At 49.5% G+C, this 17,921-nt stretch overlaps 1 protein-coding gene across 1 annotated transcript in view; it reads left to right on the top strand.

Annotated features, from left to right (window-relative positions):
- Positions 1-16,975, top strand: part of SEMA4A (semaphorin 4A) — a 106,107-nt gene extending 89,132 nt beyond the window's left edge. The window contains exons 11-16 of the mRNA XM_015420285.1: positions 1,631-1,781; positions 5,616-5,805; positions 9,921-10,036; positions 10,252-10,412; positions 12,188-12,306; positions 14,958-16,975. Coding sequence (XP_015275771.1) covers positions 1,631-1,781; positions 5,616-5,805; positions 9,921-10,036; positions 10,252-10,412; positions 12,188-12,306; positions 14,958-15,652 — 1,432 coding nt within the window. The 3' untranslated portion in view covers positions 15,653-16,975. The remainder of the gene's footprint in view (positions 1-1,630; positions 1,782-5,615; positions 5,806-9,920; positions 10,037-10,251; positions 10,413-12,187; positions 12,307-14,957) is intronic.
- The last annotated feature ends 946 nt before the right edge of the window (positions 16,976-17,921 follow it).

Here is a 17,921-nt window from a genome sequence, read left to right as displayed (position 1 = left end):
TCCCTTTCAGTCTCCTCTTTGCGCTTCCCAGATCTGACCCAAACATCCTCTGAAAACAAGTTATACAACCCTATGAACAGGATAATCAGTTATTATGTTCATTGCACTGTTTTTTCTGTTCCATTCCTCAAACATTTTTGTGTGTGTCCTTCCTCTCTGGGGCTGGATGGGCAGCAACCCACAAGAGGGCTTCTTGGTGGTGGCTCCTAAATGATGGAACTCCCTTCCCAAGGGCATTTGTTTGCCCCCTCCTGCCAGAGGATGAAGGCTTCTTTGTCTTGTCTGGAATTCCTTCAACAATCTCTCCTCCCTTCCTTGTGTTTTAATTTGCTGCCCTCTGTTTTATGTATGCATTTTGGTTCTGTGTTTAATTTGTTTTATTAGTTGCCTAATAGTTGCCTTGGTGGCCCTGACTGGGCAGAAAGGTGGGATAAAAATTTTGTGAACAAATAATAATAGAACTATTTCTATCCCACCCTTCTTTCAGAGAGCTCAGGGCAATGCACGTGGTTCCCCCTCCGCCGCCTTTCCAACAGCCCTGTGAGGTGGGTCAGACAAAGTATGACTGGGCCAAAGATAATTTCTTTTTCTTTCCACCTTAAAGAATAACCCTTGAGTTTACTGCTGTACTCCGAAATAATAGTCCCTCTAAGCTGGGGATGTCAAAGATGTGGCCCGGGGGCTGGATCAGGCCCCCAGATGGCTGCTATCAGGTCCAAACTGGAACTGGCTGTCTTCTGCTTCTTCTTCCAGTTCTGCTGCTGCTGCTGTGTCATCGTAGGTTTGCAGCTTACAGATACACACCTGAACAGCGTACTCAAGAATGCAATAGCACAGACATTTTGATGAAATAATTCAGAGCAAGAGGTGTCAGTTATCAGACTCTGTTAAATAAACAAAATATTGCAAGAATGCTAATGTTTTAAGCATGTTTTTATTTTAAGTTAAAAAAAAACCCTTTTGTGTTCATGTCCTTTATAACGTTTATATCTCCGGCCCAACAAGGTCTCATTTATGTCAGATCCGGCCCTCATAACAAATGAGTTTGACACCCCTGCTCTAAGTTGTGGAGTCTTGGGAGCAAAAATTCTACTTTATGAGTTACTGGCATTAAAGTTGTGAGCAAGTGATTTGACTACTGCATAAATTAGTTTGCTCTGGAGCCCTCCTTCCTGAGCTAAGACACAAACATGTGAGCCGGAGGCTAAAGAACTGAGCTAGCTCACACTAACTCAGCTTAGAGAGAACACTGCTCCGAAGGAATCTTGCCCACCTCCCAGGGCAACCATCCAGGGCTCTACTGGTAGCAGGAGCTCCTTTGCATATTAGGCCACACACCCCTAGTGTAGCCAATCCTCCAAGAGCTTACAGTAGCCCCAGTAAGAAGAGCTCTGTAAGCTCTTGGAGGATTGGCTACACTAGGGGTGTGTGGCCTAATATGCAAAGGAGCTCCTGTTACCAGTAGAGCCGCAAACCTGTGTGCTGTGGAGGGGGGCTTCCCTGTGGCTGAGCTCCCAGAATCTGTTTTGGTGGTCTGGGTTGAAGTCCCAGAGGTTATGAAATATCTGGGCGCGTGCAGAGTTCCTTTCGGATCTAGCAATGCAGGTGCCCGTTGTACATCTGTTTGCAGGCGGAGGGGCAATCTGCGGAGCTCAGCGGTCTGTGTGTTCGACTTTGAGGCCATCAAGCAAGCCTTTGACGGGAAATTCAAGGAGTTCAACAAGGATTGTTCGCAGTGGATGACGTATAATGGGCCACCTGTTGATCCCCGCCCTGGCAGCGTGAGTACTCCTCCCAGTCCGAATGTCTGGGTAATACGAGAGAGTTGCCGCTTGAGTCCTTACCCAGAAAAAAAGTGCACAAGTTGTTTGTGTGCGTTCCTAGTGAGCTCAGGTTTCATTAAAAATAAAAGCGCAGTCATGAAGGCGAGTAACTAAAAGGAGGTTGGAGTCTGTGGCCACTCGTACCTTCTTCCCTTTTCCCAAGAAAAGGCAAGAAGTTGTTTTTCGAGATGTCACAGAGTTTGAACCAGGTCTTTCAAAGGCTCCACCCTGGCGCCTGTTACATGTATTTATTTTATTGAAGTATTTATATCCAACTGTGTCCCCATAGCTCAAGGTGACTTGTTTACCATCAAGTCCCAGCCATCGTCCGGCGACCCCGCAGGGTTTTCAAGGCAAGAGACGTTCAGAGGTGGTTTGCTATTGCCTGCCTCTGTGTAGTGACACTGGACTTCCTTGTTGGTCTCCCATCCAAATCCTGACCAAGGCCAACCCTGCTTAGCTTCCAAGATCTGACGAGACTGGACTAGCCTGGGCTATCCAGGTTAGGCCGAAGGTGACCTACTAGTCATCGTTAAAAGCATCGCAATTCATAACCCACAAAATAAAACCCTCAAATGATCCCAACCCCCAAAAGATACCTGCAAGCGGTGTATAACCCATTAAAAGACCTGGCAAAATGGTCTCCTGAAATGTTCCAGTTGGCCGTGCCTCCCTCTCTTCTTCAGAGTGGGAGCAGCAGGGGAGAAGACGTGGGCTCTGGTTAATGCCAGCCAGGCCATCTTCATTGGGGGAACAACCATACTGGTGGCAGCCTGAAGATCATAGTTGGCGCAGTTGGGATACATGGGAGGAGAATGCAGCCTCTAAGCTGTGGAGTCTTGTGAGCAAAAACTCTACTTTGTGAGCTCCCAGCATGAAAGTCGTGAGCGAGCAATTTGGCTGCTGCAAAAAGTAGTTTGCTCTGGAGCCATCCTTCCTGAGCTAAGGCAAAAAGGTGTGAGCTGGAGGCTAGAAAACTGTGAGCTAGCTCACACTAACTCAGCTTAGGGGCAACACTGAGTCGGTCCTATAGACATTTGGATCCTAAGCTGTGAAGGGTATAAAAACCAGGCCCTTGAATTGGACTTGGAAACAAACTGGTAGCCATTATAGCTGTTTTAAGATGGACAGGCTAGATTCCCACTAGTTATCCACTGACAATAATAGGGCTGTCACGCTGCAAACCAGCTGAAAGCTTAGCTGTGGACCATATGAACGTATGAAGCTGCCTTACACTGGATCAGACCATCTGTTCATCAAGATCAGTGGCTTTCCAGGGTCTCAGGAGAAGGTATTTCACATCACCTACTACCTGCTGGTCCTTTAACGGGAGATGCCAGCGATTGAACCTGGGACCTTCTGCATGCCAAGCAGACGCTCTGCCACTCCCTCTCCCATAGGAAATGGTAGCACAGTTACTTTACCTTCGCTTAAGGATTAAAATTTTGACTAAGGCGTGCTTGAAATGGTGTGGTTTTACAGTTGCAGTTACTGATTCTGATGAGACGGGATATTTAACGTTTGATTTAAACTGTTGTGTATGGCTGGTGTTTTAACTCCAGCTAGGTTGAATCTTATTTTTAAAAAATCAGCTGTCAGAACGGCTTTGCAAATCAATGATGCTCTCCCGCTTCCTCTACGTTCTCTATGGAAGTAATTATATTCCAAAATATGGGTTTTGAATTTTAGGGGGGGGGGGGGTCCATCTCTTAAATAATTCACGAGGCCCTGTCCGTTAAAACCATAAATCCGGCAGTGCGTAACGAGATGTCTTGCTTAGTCACTTAGAATAGCCGCCGAAGCATTAGAAGGCAGCTGCTGCTGAGGAATTAAGTTTTAGAGATGGCTGAAAGGGACAAACTCAGGAGGTAATGCATCTTAGAGAAATAGATGTCGGCCCACAAAGTGCACATTACACGGGGGCGGGGGGCTGGAGGCTCAGACGTGCCAGTGTGGGCTTTCACGTTGGGTTGGCCCCCGCAGCAGTGGGACCCCAGGAGGTGATACCCGCCACTCCCTTGCAGCTGGTGGCTGGGAGTCCCAGAGGTGCTTTGGTGCTGCCTTCATTTGTGCCTCCCTTGGTGGTTGTTTGGATGGTCTGGCTGGAATGAATGGGAGCCATGGAAGCTTTCTGGGTGACCTTGGGTCAGTCACACCCTCTTAGCCTAGGCCCTACCTCACAGGGTTGTTGTGAGGATAAAATGAAGGAGAAGAGAAAGATGTAAACCGCTGTGGGCCCCCATTGGGGAGAAAGGCGGGATAGGAATGAAGTGAGTAAATAAAAAATAAAGTCTTTTGCCACGCACTTGAGGATTGCTGCTGGGGCAGAAGCAGGGGCAGCGGGTGCTTCTTCTCATCAGGAGCACTGATTCGCTCCACTAAGCATCGTTTTGGGGAAAAACAGATATTTTTATTTTTTTTTGCCCCCCCCCCCCCAAGTGGCCACCCTCTAAACACGAATAGTCTCCTGGGTGGACTTTTAAAGATCACTGTTACCCTTCCTTAAATAATTCCAGTTTGGTGTAATGGTTAGGAGTGCAAACTCTAATCTGGGAGAACCGGGTTTGATTCCTCACTCCTCCACGTGCAGCTGCTGGTGTGACCTTGGGTCACCTACAAGTTCTTTTGGGGCTCTTCTCTCATGAGCATTTCTCAAAAGAGCTCTCACCCCCACCTACCTCACAGGGTGTCTGTTGTGGGGAGGGGAAGGGAAAGGAGGTTGTAAGCCGCTCTGAGACTCCTTTGGGTAGACAAGGGCGAGGTATAAATGCAGTCTCTTCCTCTCTTTACCAACTGTGACTGTGATGGATGAAAGGATTAAGGGGCATTTGAAGGAAGTTATTACTTGAGGGAAAAGCTTCCTTGAATATGGGGTAAAAAACTTCCAAATCTCAAAGTAGAGATGGGCCAAGACTGGAGGGATATGCTCTCTACCCATTTATACTGGCTCCCATTTTCTTTCTGAGCCCAGTTCCAGGCACTGGTGTTTAAAGCTTGATACGGATTGGCATACCTGGAGGTATACCTGAAGAACCACCTACTCCCACTCTAACCTACCTCACGGCTAAGGTCAACTTCCAAGGCCCTACTTCAGGTGTCCCTGCCTTCTGAGATTAGGTGGGCAGCAACCCAAGGGAGGGCCTTTTCGAGCGTGGCACTAAAACTATGGACTTCTCTCCACAGAGACATTCATCTGTCCCCTACTGTTACTGTCTTCCGCCAGAAGGTGAAGACTTTTTCTGTTTTGACTGACACTCCCTCGATGAGGCACTGTTTTAATTACTGCTTTATGTGTTTTTTATGTGCATTTTTAGCTTTGATTTTAACTGGACTTTATGATAGGTTTTTGTTCGCCACCTTGGCGATCCTGGTTGGCCAGAAAGGTGGCACACAAATTTTGTAAATAAATAAACAAAAACGGTTTTGCTCATTCGGGTCATTTGCTTCGGCAACTAACATTTCATGGACACTATAATGCACACAGATACTTGGGCCTGCGGAAGAGATTCTAGAAGTTTCTGTTGTTGAGGAAATTCCACTGTCATTCCATCCAGGTTTCTGAAACCCCAGATCAGTCTGTGGCAACCCCTCCTAAGCAAGGATGACTGACTACAATAATTCCACCTTGTCAACGAAGTACTTCTGCAGGTTTCCCGGTCATAAAATTTGGGTTACCTTTGCGTGGGAGTTGGACAGCTTTTTCAAGTGCGGACACAACACAATACCCTTGTCTTTTTGCTCCTGATCGCAGCATGGGCATCTTTTACAACATTATGTCTCTCCTTCCTGCAGTGTTCGGTTGGCCCATCCGCAGACAGAGCCCTGACGTTCATTAAAGAACACTTCCTGATGGATGAGAAGATTTTGCCCGACGGAAATCAACCTCTCTTGGTGAAGCAGAACGTCCAATACACTCGGATTACGGTCCACCAGACTTCAAATATTGTGGGGGATCTGTACAGTGTGATGTTCTTGGGGACAGGTACGACTTTTACTGTCATGCTAGAACTGTCTGTTTAATATTTCAATGTTTGCCTCAGTGGGTAGGAATCCAGAGATCCATCCTTTCACAGACGGTGCCTTCTGCAGTCACCAGGAGCCTTCCTCTGACACAAGAGGCTGTTTGAAGGAAGGCTCCTGGTGCCTGTGGGGGGGGCACTCTCGTTAGCAGGGTGGAGTTACTTACTCCAGTCTTATACTAGCAAGTAGCAAGAAGGAGGGCTGTAACATTTGGTTGGTTAATTTTCCAGATTCTTCCGTTTCAGACCCATGTGTTCAATGAAAAAGTACGGCTTCCAGCCAGCAGGAGAAATCTGGAGACCTAACTCCAGATGAGATACAGGGAAAAGCCATGACTGGATGTTTCTAGTGTGTCTTAAAGCAAACAGCAGCTGCATGGGGCTTTGATTCAGACCAGGGCATCTGATGCTGAGGTCGGAGCCTTCCACCCCCAACACAGTTTGGCCAGTTGGAACTGACTCCCGTGCACCCTGACCTGGATAGCCCAGCCAAGCCCGGTCTCGTCAGATCTCGGAAGTTAAGCGGGGCCGACCCTGGAAAGTACTTGGAAGGGAAACTTCCAAGGAATACCAGGGCTTGGGACGCAGAGGCAGGCTATCAAGCCACCTCTCTGAAAAATGTCCAGACCCCAGTAGGGGTCACCAGAAGTCAAACCACACGTACACACAAAAAAACCCCCAAAGTTTTAAAAAATGGACTCCCATGCATGCACAGATAACTCCTCTTTTGCCGAGTCAGACCTTTGGTCTTTTGAGGTCGGTCTTGTCTGCACTGGCCGGCAGCAGCTCTCCAGGGCTGTAGGGCAAAGTCTTCCACGTCACCTGCTGCCTGTGATCCTCTAGCTCTTCCACTGAGCTGCAGCCCTTTCCGGAGGCTCTGTCCGTTCTTCCCCATACCTGTACTGGTAAGAGCGCAGCCGTTTGCCGTTTCAGTTGGTGAAACTGTACGGAGCTTGGAAGGATTAACGCTCTACTTGCCTTGCAGCTGGCCTCGGTCTGAGCTGCTGTGTATCTTGAAAAATAAAATGCCAGTGAAACTCAGGGATCTCCCAGCATCGTCTCTAATCACAGTGTTAAGTTACAGAACTTTTTCTTGTTGTCAGGTCGCAGCTGACGTATGGCAGGCCTGTGGGGTTTTCAAGGCAAGAGACATTCCGAGGTGGTTTGCCATTGCCTGCCTCTGCGTAGTGACCTTGGACTTCTGTGGTGTTCTCCCAACCAAGTACATACCAGAGCCAAGTCTGCTTACCCTCTGAAATCTCACAGAATCAGGCCAGTCTGGGCTATCCGGGTCAGGGCTTGTTGCAAGTGCGAGGGGTCACGGGGCTTGCCTAAGATGGGCATCCCGTCCCAGGAGCTCTCTAGCCTCACGCACACCCCTCCTTGCTTTTCTCCCCCCCCCCTTAAACTTCTATTTATAACTTTTAACTTTAAAACATATAAACAGTGATACACTTTACATGGGTGAAACAGTTGCAATATACTTAACAAAAAACAAGTATTGAATCAAATCAGGATAGACGGATTAAACCATTAGCTGTAGTAATTATTAATAACCTTAATATATAGTGACCCTATTATTTTTGCACTTATGAAGTTAAAAGTTAGGGAGGTAGGCGAGTTCCAAGCCCTCCTTGCTTCCTGAGCCCTTCAGCCCTGGAGCAGGCAAGGGCCTCGCCGAGGTGCCGCCACTCTAGTCCGGGGTTCAAACCAGGGAGGGCTCAGAGTGCCTCCCCTCCCTTCACCCTCCCAAACAGTGCCCCTCCCACTGGTGAGGGTGTCACTAGGTGAACGGTTGAGCTTGAGGCCTGAGGTCCCAGCCAGGGGTCGTTTCGTAGAAAAAGAGCTAGGGGAACTCATTAGCATAACTCATTAGCATATGCCACACCCCCTGACATCACCGGACGTGTGTCATAAGGCCATACACCCCGCCCCCAACGGTCTCGGCCGCCGCCGGCCTTGCGGCTCCACTGCCGAGCCCCATGAGGGGCCCGGCGGTGGACCTGCAAGGCTGGCGGGAGTGCAAGGAAGCCCCGCGAAGGCCCTCCCTGGCCCCAGGCAGGCAGGGGTGGGGAGGGGCAGGGAGGAAGCAACTTACCCTCCCTCTTCTCCTGACTCCTCCTGGCTGAATGAGGGCCGGAAGCGGGGCGGCCGGAAGCAGGGGCGGGGCTTCGTCATGTGCCCCGCCCCCGTACCTCACCTGGGGGGACTGCGATCCCCCCCGAAATGACCTCTGGTCCCAGCACCTACTGGTGGTTCCCGGCCCCAAGCTGGCTGCAACCAGGGCCAGGGCTTTCTCGGCAGCTGCTCCTGTCTGGTGGAATGAGCTCCCAGAGCAGGCTCGGGCCCTGCGGGACCTGGCGCAGTTCCGCAGGGCCTGCAAGACGGAGCTCTTCTGCCAGGCCTTTGCATAGGAGCCGCCGCCGTCACTGTACCACCACCGAGTTGCCATCTTCGACGGTGGATTAGATCTGGAGGTGAGCTGGCCCTGGGCAGACGCCTAGTCAACCGAAGAATGTTTGTTGTCAGGTTAAGTTGATGAATGGAACTCATCTTGGATTGGAAAACTTTAACATCAAGAGCACCGCACTTTATTTAATGATGGTTTTATACTGTTTAATGATTGCTTTTATGTTGTTTTAACTGTTGTTATGGCAATTGCCTCTGTTGTAGCCGCCCTGAGCACGTTGGGGAGGGCGGGGTACAAATCTAATAAATAAATAATAAAATCAAAATCAACTGTTTGATTAAACAAAATGGGTCGTAACCAACAGATTGGGGGGGGGGACGACACTTGGGAGGAACAGCTTTAACAAGGATACATTTTCAGCCGGCAGGGCAAAATAAACACGTAAAGGAGCTGGCAAGAAAATAATGGCGCTTCCTAACGTGGCTTCCTCAGTGGTCCTTACCATACCTGGCCCTTCGCGGGTCCAACCCACCCTCCCTGAGTGAGGGATCCTCTCCTGCAGGCAGCAGCCTCACTGCCACTCAGCTCCAGGGAGCACACCTTCCTTCCTTCTTTGTGGCGGTGGGCGGGTTATAGTATCTGTCTCAAGGCCCAGCCTCCTTGGTGGTGACTGGCTTTCCCTTTCCCTCCAATTTCACCCCAGTCCAATCACAAGCCTCAGAGGGGTGGCCTGGGAAACGTAGGCCTGTTGCAAACTTTACATGAGGCTTCGGAGGCTTCCTTGAGGCCTTTAGGCCAGTTGTTCTTTAGCCTAATGCCTAGGATCATGACAGGGCTGCCAAGAAGAACATGCCATCAAGTCACAACTGACTCACTGGAAACCCCTTCTGGGTCCGTGTCACTCTTCCCCGGCCACTGTCCCGCAGATTTCCTTTTCCCTTCCAGCCAGGCTCAGATACTGGGAGCCGGATGGGGAGAAAAGTGTTGAAGAGTGTTGGGTTGGGGCCGCTGCCAGGGCCCAGGGCTTCTGCCCCCATGTGCCTTCCCTTGCCCATTTGCTTGCAAACCCCCCACCCCAGCTTCCCGCTTCCCAGAATGGATGGGGAAGTGAATTTGGGTGGTGTGCAGCACAGTCAGGGAAGGACATGTGGGAACCTGTGAGTACGGGCAGTGGAGGGGGGGGCGGCAATGATGCACAGACGGGTCAGGTAGGGGGGGCTGTGGGTGGGTGGAAGGAAAGGGAGGCATGAGGGGGGACTGGTGGTGGGCAGAAAGAGGGCCCACCGAAACCTGGAACCAGCACTGGGTTGGGAGAGGCTCCGTGTCTAAAACGGGGGGGGGGGGGGGTTTCAGCTTCCATGACTTTTCTGAGCTAGGGACTGTGAAGGAGGGACTGTGGCTCAGTGGTAGAGCAGCCACCTGGCATGCAAAAGTTCCCAGGTTCCATCCCCAGCATCTCCATTTGAGAAGCCCAGGTCATAGGTGATGTGAAATTTTTCCACCTGAGACCATGGTGAGCCTCTGCCCATCCTAGCAGATAATACTTAACCTTGATGGATCGATGGTGTGATTCAGTATGACAGCTTCATGTGTACACACACACCTTGGCTTTGCACAGGATTGGGTTTAAACATTTTTAAATGTCTCTCTGTCTTTTGTTTCCCTCAGATGATGGTTTCCTTCACAAAGCAGTGGTTACTGCCAGGGGAGCTCACATCATCGAAGCAATCCAGTTGTTCAGGGAGCCAGAACCTGTTTTGAACTTGCTGCTCTCCCCAGAAAAGGTAGGTTACCTGTTTCTGTCTATCAGACAAGGTCCCCCAAAGCCTGTGGGCACGTGTGGATTTCGACAACAGGAAGGTGGGTGCCACTGTGAAATGGCTGCCAAGGTGGGGTGGAAAAAGGTCTTCCTTTTGCCCAGACTGAACCAACTGCAAATCATCTTCATTAGAGGACCCAAGTAATAATAATTTCCTTTTTTTGCCCCATCCTATCATAGGGCATCCTCTATGTGGGCTATTCTAAAGGTGTCCTGCAAGTACCGCTGGCCAACTGCAGCATGTACAGAAGCTGTGCGGAGTGTGTGCTGGCGCGAGACCCCTACTGCGCCTGGGACCGACATCGCCACAAATGTACTGGATTCCTGAATGTGGAGGATCTGTGAGTATTTGCAGGACTGAGCCAACTCTGGGGGGCCTAGTCGACACATGCAGCAGAATGAGAGGGGGTAGAGTCCTGTCATAGCAGAACACATAGCAGATCACATTTTTAGTCCCCCCCCCCCAAAAAAAACCCCACAATTTAAAAAAGTTGTCTGAAAGCAGAAAACTAATGCACCAGGGAGTGGACTGGGATAGAACCTTGCTCCCCAGTGAACTGGAAGTTTTTATTTTGCAAAGGACTTTTGTTTGTTTTTATTCAGGGAGCATATAAATCATATCTTCCCCCCCCCCCCCCGGCAGCCTGAAGTGGTACAGTCCATCTAATGCTTCATGTGTGGTGGTGGAAAGTGCCATCGAGTCGTAGCTGACTTATGGCGACCCTGCAGAGTTTTCAAGGCAAGAGATGAACAGAGGTGGTTTGCTATTCCCTGCCTCTTGTGTAGCGATGCTGCGCTTCCTTGGTGGTCTCCCATCCAAGGACTAACCAGACCGGACCCTGCTTAGCTTCCAAGGTCCGACAAGCCTGGGCCAGCCTGAGTCATCCAGGTCAGGGTGCTTCATGCGTAGGCCAGGGAAATTACACCCGGAGTAGAAATAACAGCCAGCCTGTTTCAGTTTCCCACTCTGATCATTGTAACAGCCACTAGGGAAACCCCCAAAGGGAATAATTGTAGGAGATGAGACCGCTTGGTAGAATATGGGTCTGTCGAAGGGTGTTAGCCACAGTTTCCAGAATTGTAGCCACGTGAGTCTGTTGGCAGCAGAAACAGCAACAAGTAGCACCTAACAGATTTACCATGGCGTCCACTTTTGTGGACTAGCAGCCACTTGTCCTCTGTTGGCAGAGACACACAAGAACAGAGGAAAACAGGTTTTTAAGCGGCGGCGTTAACACAATAGGCCTGCTGAGCCCAAAAGTATTAGGGAGGGGCTGCGGCTTAGTGGGTAGAGCATGTGTTTTGTATAGAGAAGGCCTCTGCTTCAATCCCTGACAGGTCCCCAGTAAGACGATCCTTTAACAGAGAGGTGCTTCCAATAGGGCTAAATGGGGATAAATGGTCTGACTCAGAATAAGTCAGCATCGTATGTCCATATAGGTGATTAGAACAGCGTCTGATTCACAACATCAATTATGTGCCAACAGTACTGCCTTATTGGTTGCGCCGTGCTAATAATAGGGCAGAAGAAAGCCATCAGCCCTGATAGCTTAAATGGAACCGCCATAGAACCATAGAGGTGGAGGCGACGCCCAGGATCATCCAGTCCGGCCCCCTGCACAATGCAGGGAATTCACAACTACCTCCCTCTCCCTGTGACTCCTGCTCTGTGCCCAGAGGAAGGCAAAAAAAACCCCATCCAGGATCCCTGGGCCATTCTGGCTTGGAGGAAAATTCCTTCCTGATCCCAAAGTGGTGAACGGGATAACCCCATGTTCAGAGCTAGTCTACCGCTTCCTGGACGTATGGAGCTGCCTTATATTGAATCAGACCATTGGTCCATCAAGGTCAGCCGTTTTCACCGAGACTGGCAGCAGCTCTCCAGGGTCTAATGGGCAGCAATTTCATACCATCCTTTTAAAAATACCTGGAATTGCTGGGGATTAAACGGGGGGCTTCATGGATGCAAAACAGCTGCTCTGCCACTGAGCCACGGACCTACCACTTCCAGGCCACATTTCCTGGAGTTTTCCTGGAGAGGCCTGCCATTGGAAACAGAACGCAATATATCTGCTGCGATCCTGCAAGTCAATTCTTATGTCCTCTCCACTTCCAGGAGTAACTGGCTGCAGGACGTTGAGTACGGGAACCCCAGCCTTGGATGCCAAGACAAAAGCAAACGCCCCAGAATTTTGCTGAGGTCTTCAAATGATGCCAACGACGGAGTCGTAAAAAGTTCAGTGCAAGTCTTTCAGGATTTCGTCGCTTGTCAAAAGGGTCCCCTCCCCTTTGAAATGGTTGGGCTGGATCCATTTTGTTATCGACAGTCACTTTCCTCCCTTCTCTCCCCCCACCCCCTACTTAAAATAAGTCCTTCACTCCCTAAAGCCATGCTTAAGATTTCTTGGGAAGTGGATTTAGGAAAATGGTGACGGGGGGCCTACAAGACTCGGTGGAACCCACAAAGAGGAGAACTGAATGTGTGACCACCTTCCGGATCCTCCTGGTCACTCCCTCAGGCTTCCTGAGAACTCCTAAAATCTCCTTTGAGCAAGGGCAGGATATTTATTTATTTTGTTTTATTTACGTTATTCATAGCCTGCCTTTCTCACAGGGATTGGGGGTGGATTACACAGAGTGGGTCAGTACAGTCAACAAAATGGGACATTCGATAACCAATGCCTTAGGATTTTAGAAGTCTGGAACCAGCCAGAAAGAACTGAAGCGTAGCACAAGTATTCACATGACACATTTACAGAAGTTACAGAATAGGATCCTACTTACAATACAATGCCAACCTAGCAGTTCAAAAGCAAGAAATTGCAAGTAGATAAATAGGTACCACCTTGGTGGGAAGGTAACAGCGCTCCGTGCGCCTTGGTGTTTAGTCATGCCGGCCACATGACCACGGAAACGTCTTCGGACAGTGCTGGCTCTTCAGCTTTGAAACGGAGATGAGCACCGCAGCCCTAGAGTCGGACCCGACTGGCTTTCAAGCAAGGGAACCTTTACCTTTTTTACAATACACTACATATAGCAGTAAAGGCCACAAGTACCAACAGTTAATCCAAGTCAGTTTGTGAACCGTTTTGTACTGTGCAGCCTTATTACCTGCACAGAAAAGCCCCCTTGAATCCCTCAGTAAAAAAATTCTACTGTGAAAAATGACAGTTCTGGCAAACTGGACTTTGGAAACTGTGACGAAACTGACAATTGAAAAGAAAGCAGAGCAGCAATAGGATTCGGTTGCTTCCACATGGGACGATTCCCTGCTCGGCTCTGACTGCGGCTGCAAATGCAGAGAGGCTTCCACATGGGGGTATTCTACCCCTGCGGTGTCTCAATGTACCGGCCATTGGTGAGCTTTTTGCCTTTTTTTTTTTTTTTACAAAAATCAGTCAGAGGTCATTGCTCTTGGTATTGGAACACTGCAGTGATCTATCAGCTACTGATTTTTTTTTAAAGCTACTAAAAAGGCAGTGAAATGGTGCAGCACGCCAGGTTTGCCTGCGTATGCAGAAATCTACCCCTTCCTGCCCAAACTTGGATATGATCTTTCAAGAAAGATAGTACTAAAGTAGGTTTGAGCAGACTTGCAGTGGATCCAGGGTGAACCTGGAAGGTGGAGGATACACGTGACAATGTTGTGCAGAAGAGCCCCCAAAGAACCAGTTCAGATAGAAATGCAAAGCAAGAGCTCTGTGTGGCAGCTCTTGTGCCCAGCTCCCACTTCAGAAGGTAGTCCAGGTCATTAGCAGTGTCATAATAATTAATTAATAATTATCTTATGGCATTGTGTGTAGTATAGCTAGCAGATTCTAAGATTGTCTGGCCGCCTGAAGTTCTAGCTCTCTTTTAGTGTTACGCATCACTAGGTGGCAAGCAAGACTTGTATTTTTTTGGTCCGAGAGAGCTCTGAAAGAGCTGTGGCTGACCCAAGGTCACCCAGCTGGCTTCATGTGGAGGAGTAGGGAATCGAACCTGGCTCTCCAGATTAGAGTTTGTCACTCTTAACCACTACTAATGTATACAAAAACAAATATGGTCACAGTTCATAGGTAAAGTAAAGGTAAAGGTTCCCTTGCTCGAAAGCCAGTCGAGTCCAACTCTAGGGTTGCGGTGCTCATATCCGTTTCAAAGCCGAAGAGCCAGCGCTGTCCGAAGACGTCTCCGTGGTCATGTGGCCGGCATGACTAAACACCAAGGCGCACGGAACGCTGTTACTTTCCCACCGAAGTGGTCCCTATTTATCTACTTGCAATTTCTTGTTTTCGAACTGCTAGGTTGGCCATAGACATGCAAAAATAGAACCACAAAAACTGTACACAGTGCGCTCAATATTTCTTTAACGAAAACCGTAAAGTTATAAATATGAAATGTATAAAAGTGATAATAATACATTCAAATGTGTAAGTTTCGACAAACGTCTTCTTCTAACCAAGAGTCTATAAGTTGAGGATGTATAAAAAATTGCACTTCAATGGAAAAGCTGCCCAATTCACATGGAGTTCAATAGTTTCACCTATTTCATTGCATAAGTAATGGAGAAGTGCACATAAGCTTTATTCTGTTTGAGAGACGTTTGTCGAAACGGCATCGCATTCCGGAGACCAGCGTCCCGTCGTTGTCATCTTCTATCTTTATGTATCTGAACTTACACATTTGAATGTATTATTATCACTTTTGTACATTTCATATTTATAACTTTACGGTTTTCGTTAAAGAAATATTGAACGCACTGTGTACAGTTCTTGTGGTTCTATTTTTGCTCTTAACCACTACACCACGCTGGCTCTCAGCAGTGCCGTAATCCAGGGGGAGATCTGATGGAGACTTTGGCATGTCGCTCCCTCCGTGAAATTACAGCTCTTTGCGATTCCTTTCAGCTTTGACCTCTTCGTTGAACTCCATGGTACGGCTGACCTGCCCTCGCGCTTCCGCCCTGGCCAACTACACGTGGAAGTATCCGATGGAGAAGGCGGAAGGGCTGGTCATAGAAGACGAGAAAGCCCTGGTCGTCATTGTCCAGAAGGCCTCCCTGGGCACGTACGAGTGCTTGTCCAACGAGAACGGGTACCAGCAGGTGGTGGCCAGCTACCGCGTCCTCACCCCGAAGTACCCCGACATCCTGGGCAGCAGCGACAAAGACGGCATTGCCGAGGAGGGCCTGCCGCACCAGGCCATGCCGGCGGGCAAGCGGCGTTCTTACTGGGTCCAGTTCGTGACCGTGACTGTGCTGCTGTCCATGACCTTAGCGGTCGCGGTGGCTTTCGCGTTCTTCACTTACCACGACCGGCTGAAAACCAAGAACAAAGTTCAGGGGTCCAGCGCCCCCGAAGGCGGCAGAGCGCCCGGGCAGCAGAAGGGCCCCTCGAACAGCAACCCGAGCGGCCCACAAAGCAACGAATACCAGATGCAGGGCCCTCAGCCAGAAGCGGCCACCGGCGGCTCCAAACCGTGCTGCGTGCAGCCGGAGGGGGCTTTCCAGGTGATTGACCTCGACAACAACCGCTTGAACTCTGCCTTGGCGAACGGGGACGACTCCAAAGGGGCTGTGGCAGTGGGCGGGAGCCTGGCTTGATCTAGCGTTGCCCCCCTGGCTGGCTGTTGCTGGGAGCGACCCGTCAAGATACCATCTCGGGCTCACGGGCAACCTGAAAAAGAATCCTTGGCCTAGCCATTTCTGTGGCAGCATTCAAAAGATACCACCAGAAAACAAGACGTTACCTCTGAATTCAGTTTTTCTGGTCTCGTCTGTATGATGCCACGCGGACCTGGAAAACTGGCGCCAAGGGGCTGGCAGAATCCCTTCATATCCACGGGTCTTTGGGGTCCCTCCCTGCATCTACACTCCCTCCATAAATACGGTACCGGAGCCCAGCATTTTCGCCGCGACGTCTCCACGCAGTCGCTCGTAGCCGAATTAATAAATCTCCACATGAAATGTTTACGGAGATCAGGGACAGACTGACCCCATCCCCGCCTCTTAGTCTCCTGGGCCCCATCGGGTTTGGAGGGGCTTGGGAATCGGGGGGGTCAAGGCCTGGCTGCTTCGTTGGCTCTGCCGATGCCTTTTGAGGTTTTGTGACAAACAAGGCCGGGGCGTTCTGCTGCCAAAAAAAAAACAAGGAAAGGGGGGAAGTCACAAAGCCATGGGTTCAAAGGAGGAGGTGGTAACAGGAAGAGACAAGTACAGCCTTCCTGTATAAGAGATCAGTGTAGGCAGGGGTGGGTGTGTCAGAGGCAGTTCTGTCCCGAGGCACTGGCAGAGTGGGAAACAGGCCAACAACTGACCCAGGGAGTGTACTCAGATGGTACGCCATGGATGACAGTGTCCTCGGTGGATCCAGGTCCAGGAGGGAGCCTGGAGCTCGGCAAATATGATCTTGGGCCCTCTTTTTTTGTGGTATTGGGGTATTGTGAATGGGTGAGGTTCCAGACAGCAGTACGGTATTATGAATGGTTGAGGTTCCAGACAGCAGTACGGCATAATGAATGGGTGAGGTTCCAGACAGCAGTGTCTGTACTTATTGGCCCTGCTGTAAAGGAAAATGGGGAGGGAAGATCGAGACGTGTCCACAAGCCTCTGTGAGCATCTGACTTCCTCGTTTAAGAACACCCTGAAGGTCTGTCTGACCCAAAGACTGGTTTTACAACTGGTTTGTGTGTATTTCATGCAAAAAAATGAAAAACTTCTGTAGTCCAAATTCAGCGCCAAGGAACAAAAAGTGGATTCTTCTACAGTAGCCTATTTTTTTCTGTTTATTTTTGCACAATTTATTCTGACGTTTTTACTATTTTTGCATAAATTATTGTGACTTTGCTACTTTCAGAGCGGGGTGGGAAGGAGCGAAGCAGGGTCCAGAAAGCTCTCACTGCCCCCGAACCACTGGAAATCTTGTTCGGCCACCTTCCTTTTGGCTTCTGGGATTTGACATCCCATCACTGCCGTAAGGACTAGAAAGCAGAGTTGTGCTTTGAAACAACAGTTAAGATTGTCGGGAAGGAAGTGCTGTAATCTACGCCTTTCTTTCCCCTGCACTGTGAATCGTTCTTTTAAAAGAAGAAGTCTGTGCTGCCTCTCTGGAAACATGCTTGTGGGCGACGTTCAGTATTATCTTTCCTGTGTAGATATACAGGGCGCTCAGATGGGATTTGGACCAAAGCTGCGGTGACCATGACATAAATTGGATTTGGACCCATCTCTGCAGAGCAGAATGTTCTGTTTGTTCGGTTTGCTCACCCCTGCCCCCTTACATGGGACCAAAGAAGTGTGTGGGAAGGAATTTGTACCGCCAGAGAGTGAAGGACATTCTGAGTGTCTGATAACAGCTGAGACGGCAGCCTTATCTTTTTACCCAGCATGCCCTTCTCCTGGCTCGTCTGCACTTTCTGTACAAACACTGGACCTGCTCAGAGGGGATGTTGTTCCACCTGGCTGGGGGCTACCCCCTTCTCATCTCGCTCCGAGTCAGGAGACAGCTGAGAGTTTGGAAATTGTTTCTTCCGTCCCACCCCCTTCTCCCAACGAACAGACGCATTTCTTCAAGGCGGAAAGCTATTCTGTTCCCGTGTAGCACGGCTGACCTCTAGTGAGGGAAACGGCAAACCGCAACTTTTGACAACTTCATTAAGCGCTCCAGTTTGTTCCTCTTGGCACTTTCCCCCGATTTGGGGACCTTGACTGTTAGAAAAAAACAACCACCACAAGTTTGACTTCTTTGGGCTTGCTCTGGCCATGGAAACTGCTTGGGAGGTGGTGACGTCAAGACAGTATTTATTCTTAAAACTGCTTATTTTTTTAATGGGTTCTAAGGACATGTTGATTTGGATCCAAGACTCTGAAAGCC

This window comes from Gekko japonicus, unplaced genomic scaffold, assembly GCF_001447785.1.
Source record: "Gekko japonicus isolate JY-2015 unplaced genomic scaffold, Gekko_japonicus_V1.1 scaffold306, whole genome shotgun sequence".
Lineage (NCBI taxonomy): Eukaryota > Metazoa > Chordata > Lepidosauria > Squamata > Gekkonidae > Gekko > Gekko japonicus.
Note: the sequence above shows the minus strand (reverse complement) of the source record. Positions and strands in the feature narration are given on the sequence as shown.